This window comes from Malaclemys terrapin, chromosome 7, assembly GCF_027887155.1.
Source record: "Malaclemys terrapin pileata isolate rMalTer1 chromosome 7, rMalTer1.hap1, whole genome shotgun sequence".
Taxonomy (NCBI): domain Eukaryota; kingdom Metazoa; phylum Chordata; order Testudines; family Emydidae; genus Malaclemys; species Malaclemys terrapin.
Window position 1 is genome coordinate 44,480,308 of NC_071511.1, and position 20,514 is coordinate 44,500,821.

At 41.6% G+C, this 20,514-nt stretch overlaps 1 protein-coding gene across 5 annotated transcripts in view; it reads right to left on the reverse strand.

Annotated features, from left to right (window-relative positions):
- NISCH (nischarin) overlaps positions 1-19,796 on the reverse strand; it is a 61,250-nt gene extending 41,454 nt beyond the window's left edge. For 4 of the 5 annotated variants that reach the window (XM_054033598.1, XM_054033596.1, XM_054033599.1 and 1 more), the window contains exons 1-4: positions 19,564-19,796; positions 10,939-11,022; positions 9,629-9,811; positions 1,546-1,594 (exon numbers count right to left, since the gene is read on the reverse strand). In XM_054033598.1, the coding sequence (XP_053889573.1) occupies positions 1,546-1,594; positions 9,629-9,811; positions 10,939-11,022; positions 19,564-19,650 (403 nt within the window). In that variant the 5' untranslated portion in view covers positions 19,651-19,796. The remainder of the gene's footprint in view (positions 1-1,545; positions 1,595-9,628; positions 9,812-10,938; positions 11,023-19,563) is intronic. The other variant, XM_054033594.1, reaches the window with a different exon arrangement.
- Positions 19,797-20,514: the final 718 nt, after the last annotated feature.

Genomic DNA, 20,514 nt, shown 5'->3' on the forward strand with positions numbered 1-20,514 from the left:
TAATGTAAAAGATCACTCTTTCTCCAAGCTATCCTTAGATAAATTCCCGAACAATTAACACTAACCATTCCATTTGCAGAACAGTTCCTTTTAATAAAACATATTTACCGACTTCACAGCATTTGCTGTATACAATGGGGAATTATAGAAAACATTTATAATGGCTATACTGGTAGGTCTAAGACTACCACTGTACTCACAATGTCAAAATGAACTCCCACTATCTGAAATACAACGTGCATCCCCACTTATCCTGATTTTCCATCAACATTTCTTCTCACTCTAGTACTCTTATTTTGGACTGGTTTTCAAATAGTAAGAAATAGCATCAGATTGTCAGCCCTCATGGACACCTGAAAATTCTATCCTGACTATAGCCAATAAACTACAAATACACTGCTCTGGAACTGTTAGCATTTCTCCTCTCACTCAGAGGCAGCAATTAGACATTAAGGACAGGACAGGCATCAGTTTTCATAATAAACTTTATAAATTATGGATGGGGTTTCCAAAAGCACTCAGTCAATGATTCTCACCCCCACCCTGCCTCAATGGGAGCAGAGGAAGGCCAGCTGCAGAGGTCTTTGGAAATCTCATCCTAAGTGCTAAAGTTACAAACTAATGCCAGGTTCTGCTTTGCTACTGGCACATCAGTGTAAACCTAGAGCAATTCCATTGATGCTAATGAGGTTGCATGTACTGCAAGTCAGGATAGAATTTTGTCCTGTAACTATTATTTTAAAGAGCTACACAATTTTCTGAATACTCCCTTTGAAACGGTTTTACAATTTCATAAGTTCCCTACTGCTGCAATCCTGACCAGCTCTATCAGCAGCAAGAGCATAAGATAACTCACTACACTAATGGAAAAGGCATTCGGTCTCCAAGTCTCAGGAAAGAATGCCTTTAACAAGCTGACTAGGATGCATTCACGATACTATAATTATGAGGTTAACTAAACTATTAAATTAGAAGTACAAAATAGCCACAAATTTATGTACAGTGAACACATTAAATTTTAATTCAGCTTATGCTAAAATTTTATTAATTAATGTGGAAAAAACATGTGTAAGTTGCAAGAGGAAGTGTTGGAATAATATGCCATGTCAAGAGGTTTTATGAAAGTTTCCTGGCGAGGGCACCCTGGGCTCATCATATAAGAGTTCTGAGTTTGACAGAAGTTTCAGTAAGTCCATTCCAAGAGCCGGGGAGAGCAGACTCATGGCAGTGTCTATTTACTGCATTTCTACGTTGCTGTTGAGAGCATCTTTACAAGCCAGCATTGACAATGGCCCAGCATTGTTCAAACTAAAATACATCTGTCCATATGGAGTACACAGAGTTGATAGCAAGAGACAGAGGGGAGGAGAGCAAAAAAGATCCAAAGAAAACATGATCCACAACATTCAAAAGGGAAATCTATATCTGGCTGCCTGGAGACACGTCACTCCATGTATATTCAGATACAATATAATTTTAAGAAAATTTGCATACCAAATACACACTATTGTTCTCTGTTAAATTCTAGGCAATTCGGTACAGTACCTCTGTGAAAGAGCTCTTCAGCCAACGCAGCTGTGATCCCATTGATTTCCTGCAAAGAACAAAGCACTGTAACTGACTAATTTACATGTTTTCCATTCTTCAAATGTTAACACTTCTGACATTTATCAAAAATCTCCCTTTCCTACCATATTAGAAGATCTTCAGAAATATCTTAAAAAATGAAGTATTGAGACCATAATTATATCTTATGGATGTTTTTATAATGCTAAAGTCACTAAGGAAATAACCTGCAATAATTTTGAAAATTAAAATAGTCTTAAATTAGATAAAGAAAGACAGCATTAGACTATAGTTAAATAGGTACATTCTTAACTAGATGTCTTTACTTTTTTAAATGTAACAGATTCTAGAATAAATATTACCAAAAATATTAGCTTACTTTCAAGTAGTGCTAATTCCTTATACAAGTTCTAATAACCACTCATTCCTGAGAAATGTCAAGACGACTATTTTGAAAAGAGGTCTTGGAATAAGCTATTCATTTATTAAACATTCAAGAGGTCCTCTCCTATATCAGACTGAGACTGCTTGCCACTAACATGGAAAAGATGCTTTCTTTGGCTTGCACAGGTGTGAAGAAGGGGATAGCTATAGAAAAGGCAATTAAATTCATTCCTCTAGACTTTTCTTCAACATATTTGCTTCTTGACAGCATAAATGCTGTGCCACCCCCTCCTGCTCTGGCATCACCATTAATGCAGCCCCAGGAGTCAACAGGTAGGTGTGTAGACAACTTTGGAAGGGAGAATGAGGACAAAAAAATTTCAATAGAGGGATGTCAACATTTCTGCCTCTCCAAGTCCATAAAGGAGGGGAATGAAAGGCACCAAGATGGGGAATGAAATATTTCCCACCCACGATGAGCAACGATCCTATGGAAATTCAGAGGCTGTTTTGGACACAAAGGAACAGTAATAAGATAATTCTTGTATTGATTCTGTTAAACACAAAGAAAGCCCTGCAAAAACAGTATCAGAAGTAAACCTTCATGCAATAGTTAATCTTAACCTTGAAATATTCATATCATTTATAACACAGGAAGCAACAGAAGTCAAATGATTCTTAATTCAGTACTCATCCAGAAGTTTACTTTGTCCACAGATAGCTTTAATGCTTCATAACAAGGGGATAAAGACACAAAGAGTCCATCGGCTGCTACACACTACTTTGCTCATTTATTGAAGCAAGTATTTTAGAAAATATGCTCCTAAAATATAAACTGAACTGAAACTGCACTATGTATCAGCCTAAAATGTTCAAACCAAATAAACTTAGGATGAAAAGGTACAAAAACTGCATTCTAAAAAATAATTCAGTGGCACAGAATTGTTCTTGCTCCTGTTTTAAATGAACAAATTAGAACAGTAATTCTTAGCACATATGCACTTGACGACAAAGCTGTATAAACACCAGTTAATCCTCACCACCTCACTGGTAATGTAAAGAAGTAAGTTTTTCCATCTGTAAGATATGAACAAGTTAAATGACTTTGCCCAAGGCCACATAGCAATCAGCTTGGGGCTAAAGAGACCTCCTTCCTATGGCAGACCTGGGAGATGGGGAAACAGAAATCTGTCTCTAGCACTGCTCTAATCATATTTCTATTTGTCTAGTTCACCACAGTCTTCTGTTCACAGGATCGGTTTTCAGCTGCACTTCCAGGAGCACCCATCCTCTTTTCTTTGCTACAAGATTTTCTAAGTTTAGCAGAGGAGACAATTCAGGTGTCAAAAGTAAAGTGTAGGACTGTGCAACAAGTTTCTCTATGGATACAAATCCTATGCTTGAGTGATAAGAGTATAGCAGTAGGAATATATTACCAACTGCCTCACAAGAATGGTGATGGTGACTGTAAAGTGCTCAGGGACATTAGAGGGGCTACAAAAACAGAAAACCCAATAACGGGTGATTTCAACTACCCCATATTGACAGGGTACATGACACCTTAGGAAGAGATGCAGAGATAAAATTTCGAGACACCATTAATGACAGCTCCTTGGAACAGCTAGTCCTGGAACCTGCAAGGGTAGAGGCAATTCTTTAATTTACTCTTAAGAAGTACACGGGTTCTGGTCCAAGAGGTGAAAACAGCTGAACCACTCCCTAACAGTGACCATAATGTCATTAAATTGAACATCCTTGTAGGGAGGAAAATACCAAAGAAACCCACCACAGTAGCATTTAGCTTCACAAAGAGGAACTACACAAAAATGAGGAAGCTAGTTAAATGGAAATTAAAAGAAACAGTCACAAAAGTGAAATGCCTGGAAGCTGTATGGAAACTTTTTAAAAACATTGTAATAGAGGCTTAAACTAAATGTATACCCCAATTATAAAACGCCACCATGGCTAAAAAGAGTAAAAGAGGCAGGCAGAGACAAAAAGACATCCTTTAAAACTTGGAAGTCAAATCCTACTGAGGAAAATAGAAAGGAGCATAAACTCTGACAAGTCAAGTGTAAAAGTATAATTAGGTAGGCCAAAAAAAGAATTAGAAGAGAAACTAGCAAAAGATGCAAAAACTAACAGCAAAAAACCCCCATTTTTTTAAGTACATCAGAAGCAGGAAGCCAGTGCGGCCACAGGACAATCAAGGTGCTAAAGGAGCACTCCAGAAAGACCAGGTCCTTGCAGAGAAGCTAAATGAATCCTTTGAATCCATCTTCACTGGAGAGGATGTGAGGGAGATTCCCACATCCTTTTAATTGATAAATTAAACAGCAATAAGTCACCAGGACCAGATGGGATTCACCCAAGAGTTCTGAAGGAACACCAAATTTAAAACAACGAGGAGTCCGGTGGCACCTTAAAAACGAACAGATTTATTTGGGCATAAGCTTTCGGGGGTAAAAAACTACTTCTTCAGATGCATGGAGTGAAAATTACAGATACAAGCATAAATATGTGCCAGTATATTTATGCTTGTATCTGTAATTTTCACTCCATGCATCTAAAGAAGTGTTTTTTTTACCCATGAAAGCTTATGCCCAAATAAATCTGTTAGTCTTTAAGGTGCCACCGGACTCCTCCTTGTTTTTGTGGATACAGACTAACACGGCTATCCCTCTGATACTAAACACCAAATTGCAGAACTACTAATTGTGGTATGGCAATTATAGGCCAGTAAGCCTAACTTCAGTACCAGGCAAATTGGTTGAAACTACAGTGAAAAACAGAATTATCAGATACATAGATGAACACAATATGTTGGGGAAGAGTCAACACAGCTGTTGTAAAGGGAAATCATGCCTCACCAATCTATTAGAATTCTTTGAGGGTATCAACAAGCATGTGCACATGGATCCAGTGGATATAGTATACACAGACTTGCAGAAAGCCTTTGACAACATTCCTCACCAAAGGCTCTTAACCAAGTAAGCAGGCATGGGATAAGAAGGAAGGTCCTCTAATAGATCAGTAACTGGTTAAAAGATAAGAAACAAAGGGTAGGAATAAATGATCAGTTTTCACAATGGAGAGTGGTAAATAGAGGGGTCCACCAACGATCTGTACAGGGACCAGTGCAGCAGGATTAAAACAAACATAAGGAAGCACTTTTTCATACAATGCTCTGTCAACCTTTGGAACTCATTGCCAGGGAATGTTGCGAAGGCCAGAAATATAACTGGGTTCAAACAAAAATTAGATAAATTCAAGAAGGATAGGTCCATCAATGCCTATGAGCCACGCTGCTCACGGACACAAATCCATGCTCTGAGTGTCTCCAAACCTTTAACTGCCAGAAGCTGGGACTGGAAGACGGGGGATGGATCACTCAATAATTGCCCTGTTCTCTGTTCATTCCCTCTGCAGCATCTGGCACCAACCACTGTCAGAAGACAGGATGCTAGGCTAGACTGACCATTGGTCTGACTCAGCATGGCCAGTCTTATGTTATAGAACAGGGGTGGGCAAAGTTTTTGGCCCAAGGACCGCACCTGGGTATGGAAATTGTATGACGAGCCATGAATGCTCATGAAATTGGGAGATGGGGTGCGAGAGGGCTCCGGCTGGGGGTGCGGGCTCGGGGGTGGGGCTGGGGATGAAGAGTTGGGTGTACAGGAGGGTACTCCAGGCTGGGACCGAGGAGTTTGGAGGGCAGGAGAGGGATCAGGGCTGGAGCAGGGGGTTGGGGCATGGGAGATCAGGGGGGCAGGCTCCAGGTAGCGCTTACCTCAAGCAGCTCCCAGAAACAGCGGCATGTACCCTCTCTGGCTCCTATGCAGTGGTGAGGCTAGGCAGCGCTGCACACTGCCCTGTCCGCAGGCGCCTCCCCTGCAGCTCCCATGGCTGCGGTTCCCAGCCAATGGGAGCTGTGGGGGCAGTGCCTGCGGTGAGGGCAGTGTGCAGAGCCCCCTGGCTGCCCCTATGCATAGGAGCCGGAGGGGAGACATGCCGCTGCTTCCGGGAGCTATGCAGAGTGGGGAAAGACCTCTACCCCGCTCCCGGCTGAAGCGCAGGAGCAGGGCAAGCCCCGGACCCCACTTCCCGGCAGGAGCTCGAGGGCCAGATGTGGTCCCCGGGCCATAGTTTGCCCACCCCATTATAGAATCATAGGACTGGAAGGGACCTCGAGAGATCATCTAGTCCAGTCTCCTGCACTCGTGGCAGGTCTAAGTATTATCTAGACCATTCCTGACAGGTGTTTGTCTAACCTGCTCTTAAAAATCTCCAATGATGGAGATTACACAAACTCCCTAGGCAATTTATTCCAGTGCTTAACCACCCTGACAGTTAGGAAGTTTTTCCTAATGTCCAACCTAAACCTCCTTTGCTGCAATTAAAGCCCATTGCTTCTTGTCCTATCCTTAGAGGTTAACAACAATAATTCTTCTCGCTCCTCCTTGTAACAACCTTTTATGTACTTGAAAACTGTTATGTCCCCCTCAGTCGTCTTTTCCAGACAAAACAAACCCAATTTTTTCTATCTTCCCTCAAAGGTCATGTTTCTAGACCTTTAATCATTTTTCTTGCTCTTCTCTGGACTTTCTCCAATTTGTCTACATCTTTCCTGAAATGTGGCGCCCAGAACTGGACACAATACTCCAGTTGAGGCCTAATCAGCGTGGAGTAGAGTGGAAGAATTACTTCTCGTGTCTTGCGTATAACACTCCTGCTAATACATCCCAGAATGATGTTCGCTTTTTTTGCAATAGTGTTACACTATTGACTCATATTTAGCTTGTGGTCAACTATGATGCCCAGATCCTTTCCCACAGTACTCCTTCTTAGGCAGTCATTATGTTCTTAAAGGCCTGCTAGAGGGTATATTTATTTAGCAAAATTGCTAAGTTAATATTTAGGGTTTTTTGATGTGTAACTAATGTAAATATTTTAAAGTATTCTAGAACAGCCAAACAAAAAGATTTTATGAGTTTATACATCAACCCAGATTTGCCTACTGGGAAAAGAGGTATAATTTAAGCAGCACTGCACTTTGCTGCTAACACACAAGTACTATCCAAAGACAGAATGAGGGTCGATGTCTAGATAGCTAACCCCAGTTCTAATATTTTTAAAATAAAGATGAGTGAATAAATACATAGCAGTAAGTAAGTTTCAATGAGCTGGGTTTGGATATATTCCCAGACACAAAGGGGAAAGTAGTCTAGCACAAGAGCAGAGGACTGGGGATTGAGACTCCAAGTCCTCTTTTCATCTCTAGCACTGACTTGCCAGATGGTCATCGACAAGTCTCAACCTCTGTCCCTGAGTTTGAACAACTGTAAAATGCTATTACAGTGCCTCTCATTAGGTACACTTAGGCTTGGAAGGATTAGATTATTATTGGTAAATGTCAATAAATGCTGATTTCAGCATACAAATAGAAACCGAGGAAAAACTACTACCCTGGATAATAATCTAAATGTACAGACAGGAAAAGCAAGAAAAGTGCTGCTTGAGAACTTATTAGAGTTTGATTGAAGGATATTTACTTTGTATATTTTGATATGTGATATTTACAATTTGTGTATTAATTGCTATAAAGCTTTAAAACTTTTTGAATCTCATCTACTGTCATTAAATTGTCTGACCCCTCAAACATATTCCCCCCATAATTTCTCACAACTGTGAAAATGTAAATAGAAAAAATCCTTAAAAATAAACATTCTTATGTCAAAGTTATAAAAAAAATAAAAAGCAAATTCTCGCAAGCCTAGGTATAGTAAGGGTTTGTAAAGCACTCTGAACCCTGAGGTACTCTGAATTAAATTATTAGCTTTCATGCTAAATTAAAAATCAATTTAAATAGAGTATTACACATGCTGTTACAGTTTAGATGCTCAATGTCAGACACAAGGTTGACTTTCAGAGGTGTGGGGCAAGCATAATTTCAGCAGCAGTTACAGGTATACAGCACCTCTGAAATTCATGCCTCCTACTATCTCAAATTGGGCAGCCACAGTTAAGAAACAAAAACAATGTGTGTTTGAAAACAATACTTTTTTTTAAAGAATATAAGTTAAATTGCCTACACAATAATGCTTTGTACATCCACTATATAAGTATGTCCATTTGAAATCAAACACCTTCCAAAACATTAATGGATCGAAGTATTAACCCCCATTATACAGATACGGGAAATAAAGTACAGGGAGATTAAGTGACTTGCTCTTGGTCACACAAGAAGCCTTTGCAGAGTCAGACTAGAACACAGATCTATCTCCTAATCTTGTATTTTAAACACTATGCCATGTCATTATGCAGTGTTATATTTTTTAAAATAGTCATTTAATTTAAACCAGGGCTTCTGCTCAAAATGGCAGATCAATAGCAATAATATGGAACAAAACCTCTATTTACTCCAGTCAACCATTGTAAACTCATTTATAATCACATGAGCATTATGTGTTTTGAAATGGTTTTGCTTTGGTCACTAAAGCTTAATCAACGTACTTAACTGATCATTTGTGACTCAATTCCAAAACCTCTGCATTGAACTATAATTAATGCTAGGTTTTTGTCATGGATAGTTTTAGTAAAAAAGTCATGGACAGACACAGGCAATAAACAAAAATTCACGAAAGCCCATGACCTGTCCCTGACTTTCACTAAAAATATCCCTGACAAAAGGGACAGGTGGATTCAGCATCCACTGCTGCTGGGCTCCCTGGTCCTCCACCACCATGGCTGGGCAGCTGTGGGGGGTTTCTCACCAGGCTGAGAGCTGTGGGGGCGGGGCTGGCTAGGAGCTCCAGCCCTGGTGCAGAAAATGTCTCAGAGGTCAGTGGAAGTCACAGATTCCGTGACCTCTGTGACATAATTGTAGCCTTAACGATAATAATCCACCCCATCACATATCCATCCATTTAAAGCAATTACTACTTTTCCTTCCTGCTCAAACCCAATGCATGTTCCTCTTCGTAATGTCTGCTTAGCCTTACAACACAACAGCATGCTACAAAAAGGAGAAACCCAATCACAAGAGATGAATGAACCATTTTCAACCTGTGAACCACAATAAGAAGTTATTGCTTCTTACTTAGAATATTATAGCAGAGAATGCTTGATCTGCTGTGTAGAGATATTTCTCTAGAGGCCACTCCATCAGTATGATTTCCTGGAGAGAGACCATTTTTCTTCATTTGGCCTACTAGAAGCTGTCTTAATATGAACCATAGTGCTAACCACTAACCATTAAGCAGGGTTGGGTTCAATTACATAATGTTCCTTTTGAGACCTAACAATATTGATTTCAGACTAACAATTAATGCAACTGCAGATTCATTCAGAGCACCAGAGTATCACTCCAACATATTTTTCATGTCAAAGGCCCTGTCCACATTATTTGCTAGCACAGTTTCAATGACAGTAGGGACAGCGTCAAAGATTTCATTGGAAAAGCTCATTCTATGGCCTAACTTTTTATGTTGCCCAAATCCTGAAAAGGGAGTGATTTTAAAGCTGTTTTGTTTAATTAAGTAAAAAAAAACCCCAAACTACTTCAAAATTAGGGTGTAAACTTTCACTGGACTCCTGCTCTGCTCATTGACTCAAATTGGCAAGATACCACAGTGAGAGGGCACTTTATAAATCCCTAGATAGCTAGGATGCAACTTACGTATAAATTAAAGTGTAAGAAGTGTGACAACAATTTGGGTGCAGCAATGGGGAACTTGACCAGAAGCGTTTGCAGGTAAACTTCTAATTCCTTCTCTCTTTTCTCCACCAGACTTTTGGAATTTTTCCCAATAATCTTCTTTGGAGGCAGCAGGTTTTTATCTATCTTCTTTTCTGAAACAAGCTGTAGAAACAGAAATATGATAAGTTATTACCCAAGTAGTTTTTGATCTTGCAAGAAGGATGTAATATTGTACAACTTAATATCTTAAGAGAATGTTTTCTTTTTTCCTGTAACATTTCTCTGAAACTGCAGTTACTTGGCTACTTATCTCAATTTCTATACATTTCAGACAGTTTTTTTGGAGGGAGATAATAATATTAGAACAAGAAAACAACAACAGTAAGTTTAACAATAATAAGTATATTTTATTTTGGCAGTGTCTGCAAACGTTTGAACCCTAATCTTCCCCAGCCTCCCCAAAAACATCAAGTACAACCACCAGCATTGTTCCACAAGATCAGGGGTAGTCACTGGCAGACCACGGGACAAATCCAGATTTCCAGATGCTTTAGAATGGACCGCAAAATCTTTTTATTTACTTATTATTTCGGTGTGAAAAATGTTTCTCTAGAGTCTGGACCTTGAATTCCATATTTTGATATTGCTGTTTTAAATCAGTACAGGTTGATAGGTATTAGAAATTACTATCCAATGGTTGCTCATTTGTAACCCATCTGAAGCAAGTCTTTGGTCTGAAACCAGCTTCTGGTGAACAGATCATATATGGCACTCTCAGCAAAGAGTGTAAGGATTAGGGTCTGCATGGTTGGTTCTAGGGTTTGGTGACAAGCAGATGCTAACTTCCAGGGGGCGCCATAATGCTTTTATTTGTTTTTGCTTTGCACTAATTAAACAGGTTTGTTTGGATTTTTTCCCCCTCTGCTGACTGGATAGCTGTGGTTGGGTTTAGGGGTGGGTTTTTTTGGCTTGATCTGGGAGGCAATGAAAACATTCTTCATCCTAGCAAGCCAAATGGCCAGGGCCCCTCCTAATAGTTGAACTACCTTCTTATTGGCCGATATGTCTATCCAAGGGAGTATAGAAGAGGCAGACTGTATTGCTTGTGCAGTGAGGACTTCATTTTGCAATTCAGTTAATCTGCTCTTTCATTAACACTACATCCCAAAGGCCAAATATCCCTTATTTTATATTTTTTTTATAAGGATGTCAGTAAGTTTGTGCCATGGAGCAAGATTTGACAAGTTATTTATTTTGCAAGAGCTCAAGACCAGTCTTCTGATCTTTACCTTTTCATGCAAGTCATGGAAGTCACTGTAACGATGTTTGACTGTCCACTGATGACTCCCAACACTGACTTGAATAATGTATACCTAAAGAAAGCAAACAGCAAAGTTAGGTACTTGAGGAGCATTTAAACTCAGCTACCATTTATCTGTATGATTTAAAGGTGAACCACAAATATTTCAAAATCCCACCATTTTCTGCACCATGCTCTGAACATTTCCTCTAGTCAGGATAAATGGTTTTTCAGAAGCACCTCGCACAACTCTAAAAGCTAACATCTCTCCTCCAGGTCTACCAAAACCATGCCCAGTGTGACAACCTAGCATAGACCATGTACAGACTTCACAGCTACCATGAAACTCCAGCAGAGCTCTGAGAAGCCTAGGCAAGTCCATTTAATGATTTTTCAGTTTTTTAAATAACTGTATTCCCTTTGAGGGTACAGAAATTGAGAAGCCAGAAACAATAAACAGAATTACTCAAGGCCCAATGAGCTTGCTCCAGGCTATGACCAGAGCTTCATGGCAGGTGTGACTGTGCATGATGGGCCATTATATTTAAGTTGGAACCAACTGACGTCGGGGGGATCCAAAAAGTATTTTATTATGGATGTGCTGAATAGGTGAACCTTAAGATTTTCATTTGCAGATGACCTTTTACAGCCACGTTGATTGGTTCTAAAGGAAACTTACAATCCACCTTCTGACGTGATGAAACCTGGAAGGTGTTGGAGGAAGATAAAAGGGGCAGCAGAGGTGAACCCTGAACCAACAGAGCCAATCTCCATGTGTATAACAATGGGAAAACACAAAAGTTAAGGCACCACATCTGTTCAACTTTCTTCTGGGAGGTGCATGAAGCGAATAATCAGCTGATCAATGAGCCTTGAAATCACTTGATACTGTATAATCAGGAATGTGGAAGAGACCGCAGGTCACATGGTCCCATTTCACAGCTGCTGGAACTTAATGGAACGGTTCTATCACTAATCACATTTGAAAAAAAAAATTACTCATGATCAGTTTTCAAATCTTCTTAATAAATGAAGAATGCCTTTGTTTAATGTAATCAGCCCAGAAGACTAGCATACAGGATATTAAAATAGGCTACAATTTACACTTTAAAAGTGGTCAAAGACACTTAATTGTTCATGAAACATCAGAATTTATAGTATGTTAGTATGCTGCAAAAAAATGAGTTCTACAACAGAATGCAATCAAGAAGTCTACCTAGTACACAGCAGCTGCTACAGAAAACTTGCTTGGGTGTTTGAAGTACAGTAATGAAAAGACAGAAGTTAGGTTATACAAAGAATTACAAACTCATCTGAGAGTCCTGTGGCACCTTATAGACTAACAGATGTATTGGAGCATAGGTTTATGCTCCAATACATCTGTTAGTCTATAAGGTGCCACAGGACTCTCAGATGAGTTTGTAATTCTTTGTATAGGTTTATGCTCCAATACATCTGTTAGTCTATAAGGTGCCACAGGACTCTTTTCAGAGATATGCATCCGAAGAAGTGGGCTGTAGTCCACGAAAGCTTATGCTCTAATAAATTTGTTAGTCTCTAAGGTGCCACAAGTACTCCTGTTCTTTTTACAGGACTCTTTGTTGCTTTTTACAGATCCAGACTAACATGGCTACCCCTCTGATACTTGAAACTCATCTGAGTATTGTGCCCAATTATAAAGTCTCAAAGGGCATGGTGGAACTTGCACTCCATGAGAAACTGTAAAGCCTACAGATCTACACTGAAAACACTGCATAGGCGCAGCTGCACCACTGGAGTGCTTAAGTAAAGATGCTTCTACGGTGACGCAGTGTAGTTAATCCACCTCCGCGAGAGGTGGTAGCTATGTCGACAGGAGAAGCTCTTCCGCCAACATAGCGCTGTCTACACTGGGGGTTAGGTCAGTATAACTGTTCCTTAGGGGTGTGGATTTTTCACACTCCTGAGAGACATAGTTATACCGATATAAGTCCATAGTGCAGTGTTCTTCGCTGCAAGGCCCGCGAGCCAGTGGCGGCTCCATTCGACCCTAAGTGCAGCTCCCTGTCAATCGCGCTCTCTGGCGGTGCAGTGGAGCTGCAGCTAAGGCAAGTCCCTGCCTACTCCGGCCCCATGCCGCTCCCGGAAACGGCCAGCATGCCCCCGCAGCCCCGGGGGATAACGGGAAGCAGAGGTCTCCACGCGCTGCTCCTGCCTGTAAGCACTGCCCCCGCAGCTCCCCTTGGCCAGGAACAGGGAACTGTGGCCAATGGGAGTTTGGGGGCCATGCCTGCAGAAAGGGGCATCATGCAGAGCCATGTGTCCCCCCCGGGGCTGCATTGGCCCCTTCCGGGAGTGGCTTGGGGCTGGGGCCATCCAAAGTAACTGCCGCTCCCTTCAATGGGCAGGTTCTGAATAGCTCTTCCACCACCCAACCTGCAGCCTCCAATACCCCCTCCTGCAGCCCAAGCCCCCTCCCAGAGCCCGCATCCCATACCCCCCCTTCAACCAACAAAGAACTCTGAGTGTTCAATCATCTGTGTCAGGTTAAGGTGGCTCTCACATTGAAGTTTTTTGTCAAAGCGGACCCCACTTCAAAAACAGTGAAGAGCACTACTGTAGTGTATACCTGGCCTAGGATCATTCAACAAAAACAAACATTCAACAAAAATTAACTCAATATTAATTATTAAGCTTATGATTAAAACTATCAGTCCCTTCCCTTTAACCTGCTCCCATATGAAAGCAAGTGGAAGACTTAATGAAAGAGGAGGGTATTAAATTTAGAATAAGAGGAAATACTTTATGCAGCAAAATCAGCTTTATGAATTAACGATTATGGGAGGTTATACATTGTGGCTACATGTAAAACACAGACTGGATAATGTATGATCAAAAATACCTCAAAGTAGGCAAGCTATGGTAAAGGTACAGTTAATCAAACCTCAAAATTCTCAGTATAAACTGATAACCTGCAGCAAGGAGGAAGGAATTTATTCCTCTCACCTAACGTAATCAAGTACTGCACAATTAGCATAGCTGCATTATGGAAGGCTAATACCTCCTGCTGAAGCAATAAATCTTGGCCACTTTGTTAAAAGCAAATGGATAAGGATATGATCAGCAATGGATCTGACCAAATGAACATTTTTAGGGGTATTGATAGGAGTCACAAAACGCTATTTTAAAATTACTGCAATAGGATTCCTGTGTATAGACTTCATTCACCATGTATTAGTACATGTATACACACCCCTAAAAGCATTAGCAACCAGAGTATTGGTGAATCACTTCACAATAATCCACACTGTCATATCTTACTCAGTAAATATGAAGAGAGCCTTGGATTTCCTGCAAAGCAGTGTTTCAAAAACTGATACAGAATTAACTACCAATTGTTAAAGCAAAAATCTGATTAAAAAAAAGTTTGTCAGACTAATGTTTAAAAATATTCCTAACTAATTTTGTTTGATCCCACTAATACAACAGGGCTGACTATGCTTACTATATGAAGAGTTTTCATGGGCCGTGTGTCTATCGAGCCATCTGTTGGAATGATATAAACAAAGTGAAAAAGATGACAAAATTGCATCATCCTGTATGGTCTTGCAGACAAAAATTAACTTACTGCAAGAGATCTCTGCATGCATTTTAGCCATACACCTGTTTTTCATTAAATCTCAGAACTGCTTACAACCCGACAGTTCACTGGCTTGCTCCTCTGAGCAAAACTCCCACTTTGCAGGCAGTCTCATTTTACCAGATCACTCTGTTTAGTGAGGGGTTCTGTACCCTTCAGCATATTAGTATATACTAATTGTCTTGGACAGGTTAGATCCTCTCTTGTAAAGTCTTCAGTGTATTTATAGATCAGTCATTTTTTCATGCTAATACTCTTATAATACTGAGCACATGCATCTCTTCATTCTTGACATGAAGCTGTTTATTCAATCTAGTCACTCCAAGTTTTTAATTTGTTTGAAATGTTTATATCGGAGAAAGACCTATATTTAGCATGCATAATAAATAGCTGATAAGAATTTTGATTTTTTTTAAGGTTGATGTTATAGTTAGGAGTTTATATCCTAGATAGAATTCCTATCAAGCACATAAAGAAAATGTTATATTAATTTAGTATTTCAAAAATAGCAGTATGATTTTTAACCCCATTTGCTAAAGTGAACATCAGTGCTACAGCCTGATTCCAGTTCACTTGCTCTATGTGCAAGGAAGATGCTAGTCTCACATTAGAGACTTGAATGATTTGTACTTCCATAGTAACTTCTACCTGAGGATCTCAAAGCATAGTAGATGTTAATGAATTATGCCTAACACAATGGTGAAAAAGGCAAGTACTTTCATTTTACAGATGGAGAAACTGGGATTTGCCCAAAGTCTGGGGCAGAGGTGTGCAGATCACCAACAACTTCCAAATTCCAGACCCATGACATAACCACAAAATCATATTTCCTCGCTAATAAAGCTACAAGTAGGTAAAAACTCTATATTAATACACAAAGCTGCAATAATTTCCTTTAAAAAAATCAAGCTAAGTATTTAGATTAAAAAATGTTTGCAATTGCCAGGAAATGCAGGAGCACAACTCAGGGGCAATGAACCAGGTGCGTGGGGGAAACAAATGCAGTGCTAGCAGTATGAGAGTCATGTCTTTAACCAGACAACCTTCAGTGAATATCTAATAGCACTAACATAAGCAGGAAGGACAAAGCTGTGGTATGTCTAAAGCTTAAATTGCAAGCAGAACAATACAAAAGTAGTAAAAACAAGAGAAAGCCCTGACTCTTCACATTTTCATTGATAAATGTTTTCAAAGACCAAGGGAGACTAAATAGCAAGTTTAGTTTCTTTCAGGTTAGCTTTACCAAGGGGTTCTCAAACTGGGGGTCAGAACCTCTCAGGGGGTCACGAGCTGTCAGCCTCCATCCCAAACCCTGCTTTGCCTCCAGCATTTATAATGGTGTTAAATATATTAAAAAGTGTTTTTAATTTATAAGAGGGGTCGCACTCAGAGGCTTGCTATGTGAAAGGGGTCACCAGTATAAAAGTTTGAGAACCACTGGTTTTATACATAATCCTTCTTTCCATTCCTCAATACACAGTGAATATTCCATTCCTCAATTTCAGTGAGTATTGCTAACATGTGTTTAAGCCACCTAGAACTGTTGTCTTACCCCTGATGATATTCTACAGGACAAAGCTGTTATGAAGATAAGCGCATTAAAATGGCTCTTGAAATTTTTCCAGTCTGTGACGTTCTTGAATTCAGTACCCTCATGGGGTGGAAGAAAATAAGAAGAAACCATGCTAAAGCATGCTGATTCTTTTAAAACCAACAACATAAAATAAAAGTTAATGCAGAAAATTCAAAGTGGAGGTGGACTTTTACCTTATTTCCCCCTTAATTTAATTCAGCGTTTTTAATAAAGGTGCGCCTTATTAAAACCCAGGACCAGGCCATGTGTTTTGTTTTTTAAAAAAGGAGAGAACTTAAAAATCACAATATAAATGTTGCTACCAATACCTTGGATTACTAAAAGTGGAAGTTGCAAAAGTTCAGTTTGCTGCTAATTTTTTTTTTACATTTTTCTCAGATTGGAAAAAACAATTAAGTCATTTCACTTTTGTGCAGCCTCTTTCACTTTCAGAGTCTCAGTGTTGCAATGTTTGAGTTCCAAACACTGAAGACAAATGTTTATTTTTAAAAAAATCTGTAGACTTTTAAAAACTGTATAAACACATTACTATTGCCTTTAGGTTTTATAAAAGCTGGAAGAGGAGAAAAAATTAACAGTCATGTAAGTACACTTTGATTTTCTGCTAACACTACAGTAGTAAAATAGGATACAAAGATGTGATCCAGGGATGAAGAACAAGTAAATTTAGTACAAACGCTTTCCATCTAGGCTCTGTTGCTCTGTCAAGATAGGAGGTGGGCTATAAAGTAGAGAGAGGTGTGGATTCAGGGTTATGAGACCCCCTGTTTCAATGTTTAGATGATGCTTAATATCTCTAGCAGCCTTGTATAGTCTGTTATATAATGTCCATCTGCAGCGTCTGCTATATAATATGAATCTCTATTTTGCAGTGTTAATCCTGTCAGATTCTGCACATTACAGCCAAAACAATATCAGGGAGGAAGAATCTACAAAAATATTAAACAAGTCTCTTACCTTACCCACAGAACATGGCACCAACATACTAAGATTTCCAGAACCTCCATTATCATTAAACAAAAATAAACTTAGAAGTTGCTCAACAATATCATTACCACTTCAGTTCATAAACAAAGCAAAAAGGTTCTAAATTATCACTATGCTCTGGTCAGGATCTCCCAATGCACTGTCTGATCTTAGTCTTTTAAACTAAGTTCCTTGGGACAGGAACTGTCTCTCCAGCTATACAGTACACTTAGCACGTCAGCAACAATATAAATATACAAAAAATGCTTGTTATGACTAGGGTAAGAGGACCAGTCAGAACACTGATAAAAAAATTCTTGATAGGTTTTCTAACAAACTAAATGCTGAATGCTCCTCTTAACCAAGTTAATTGAAATATTCACCAGATACCTATGTTTTGATTTACTATCCCCAATATAGGAGTATCCTGTACTGCTGGACCTCCAGGGGGCGACGACAAGAATGGCTGGCATTAGACTCACTAGGGCCCAGGGCAGAAAGCTGAAGTCCATCCATGCAGGACTGCAGCCCGGGCCTCAAGCCCCACCACCCAGGACTGATGCCAAAACCTGATCAACTTAGCTTCACAGTGCCCCCTATGGTGTGGGGCCCCAAGCAATTACCCTTACTACCTCCTAACACCAGCCCTGGCTTTTATATGCAGAAAAACCATTGTTGTGGCCCAGATGGACCATGGAGCTTTTATAGCATGTTGGGTGGGGCCTCAGAAAGAAAAAGGTTGAGAACCCCTGCTGTACAGGCAACACAGTGATTGCTCTTAAACAGCAAACAAATTTGCTTGTCACATCTGACTCATTGCAAAGTGTGGAAAACATAAGGAGAATAGTCACATTACACATGTTTAAAGGGACAACACTAACCTGAAATCTAGTCAATCTAAACAGTTACAGAATTTCGTGCACTATATCTGTCTGAGTCCTCCTGCCAATACCTGGTTCTACACACTTTCCTATTTAAAAACTGTGTGAAGGTTCACAGACATAGGTGCTGGGACTAGGGATTCTGGGGATGCTGCCACACCCACTGGCTTGAAACAGTTTCCATCACATACAGGGTTTATAGTTTGGTTCAATGACTCTCAGCACCCGCACTATACAAATTGTTCCAGACCCCCTATTCACAGAAGTAACATGGAAAAAGACAGGATTTTTTTCAAAATTTTCAGCTACAGTAAGCAGAGATGTTACTTGTAACAATAGCAGGTAAAAAAATCAGAAAGGGCCATTTTTAAGTTGACTGTGTCCCTTTAAATTTTCTAAGCATTTTCTGAGCACTTAATTCTGTGCGCAGAAATCATACTGATGGATTCAGTGAGAAGAGATTGTTCTAATCACAATAAACTAAACTAGGAGGAGAACAAATTTTTAGTTATACAAACAGTAATTTAATGGACATGTGCAATTACTTTTTTTATTTTAAACAACTTCCTGAAAAAGAGACCAAGGAACTATTTTATATAGTGTAATTCCTATATACAGTTTTAAAAAAGAATTTGTGTGCTATGTATGGCATTTTAAACTCCTTCCCCAAGTTGTTAAGTAAACTCAGAAATGTTTGCTGAGAATTTTAACCCCAATCACCCTCCCTGAATCATCTGATTTTCCCCAGGAAAACTCTCAAAACTTTTCAACTAGAAGATAGGCTTAAAATGTTATCATGTCAACCATTAAAATATTGTATTTAGTCTAAGTTTAAAAGCTATCTTCCCTTACTGACAAATTCTTACAGCAAATAGATACTAAGAACATGACAGCCACTCATACAAATCCTGCTAAATAAAAGGCATTGCTTTGCTCCAAAGAGCTAAATTTTCAAATGAGCTCCTGGGCCAGATTTTCAAGGGCTCAGCACCAGCAACTGGGGCCAGATTTTGAAGAAAGGCTCATTCTCCAGTGTACTGAGCACTTTGGAAAATCTGGCCCCAATAGGGGGGACTGGGCACTTTTGAAAATTCTGCTTTTCTGTTCCCCAGGGCAGCAGAGGGAGGAGTGAAATGAGGAGGATACCCAAACTGGCCGCTTCGCTATTCCAAGCCAGCACTCAGACAACTCCCTTCCATACTCCGCGAGGAGACTATGAGCTAGTACTAGCGCACTGGGGGTTGTCCTGCTCCCCTCTCACCAGCCCCATCTCGCCTATTGGACCTGGGGGCAACCTACTCCCCTCCCTGCTTCCCACGATCCCATTGCACCCCATGTACGGGATAGCACCCTCGGCTGGTCCGACTCCCCGCCTCCAGCCCCATCCCCCATAGGTCCCCGGCCCGCCAGCGTTACCCCCACACCGGTCCCCGGGGACGGCCCCCGGCCCTCCAGCGTTACCCCCACACCGGTCCCCGGGGACGGCCCCCGGCCCGCCAGCGTTACCCCCACACCGGTCCCCGGGGTCGGCCCCCGGCCCCATTGGCCCCTCACCGTGTAGCTCTCCACCAGCTCGGAGCCGAGTATCCGGGCCTCCTTGGGCGGCTCCTCACCCTCCTCCCCGGTCCCCACCGCTTCCATCCCTTGTCCCGCGGGGCGGCTGGCTGTCCGGGCTCCGGCTGCGCGGCGCTCACTCGGCCGCTCTCCTCCGCCTGGCCCCGGCGGCGGCGCCGCCTCCCACAGCACCAACCGCCGCCGCCGCCATGTTTGTTTGCATCCCGCTCTGTCTCTTCCCCCTCCCCGGCCGCCCCATAGGCAGCGGCCCGCCCCAACCACAGCAACTTTATTGGGAGCCTCCACCGCAGACAGGCACACGGGAGGGGCGGGGCTTAGAACCAGGCTGAGTCTGAGGCAGCGCTGGTAGCCGGAACGTAGCACTGGAGGGGCGGGGTCTGATGCTCAGGAGGCGGGACCTTTAGTTTAGGGGTGGTGCTACGACTCAAAGGGCGGGGCCTGCAGTTTATGGGCGGGGCTATGGAACAGGCCAGGAGGGTTATTCATGAAGTATACGAGGGGGTCTCAAATTCAAATGACCAGGAGGGCCACATGAGGACTAGTACATTGGCCGAGGGCCGCATCACTGATACCTCCCGCCGTCCCCCTTGGCTCCGCCCCCACGCCACCCCTTCCATGAGGCTCTGCCTCCATTCCAACCCCTTCCCTGAAATCCCCACCCCAACTCTGCCCCCTTCCTGCCCTGAGGGAGGACAGGAGGGGTGTGGGGTGTGGTGGGGGCTCAGGGCAGGGAGTTAGGGTGTGGGGTACACCAGGGGGTTGGGCTGCAGGAGGGGTGCGGGGTACAGCAGGGGGTTGGGCTGCAGGAGGGGTGTGGGGGGCGGGCTCCGGCCCGACACGCACCAGGGGCAGGGCAAGCCGCCTGCCTGCCTGTCCCAGCACTGCTCCGGGAAGTGGCTGGAACCTGGGGGAGGAGGGGCACAGGGGTCT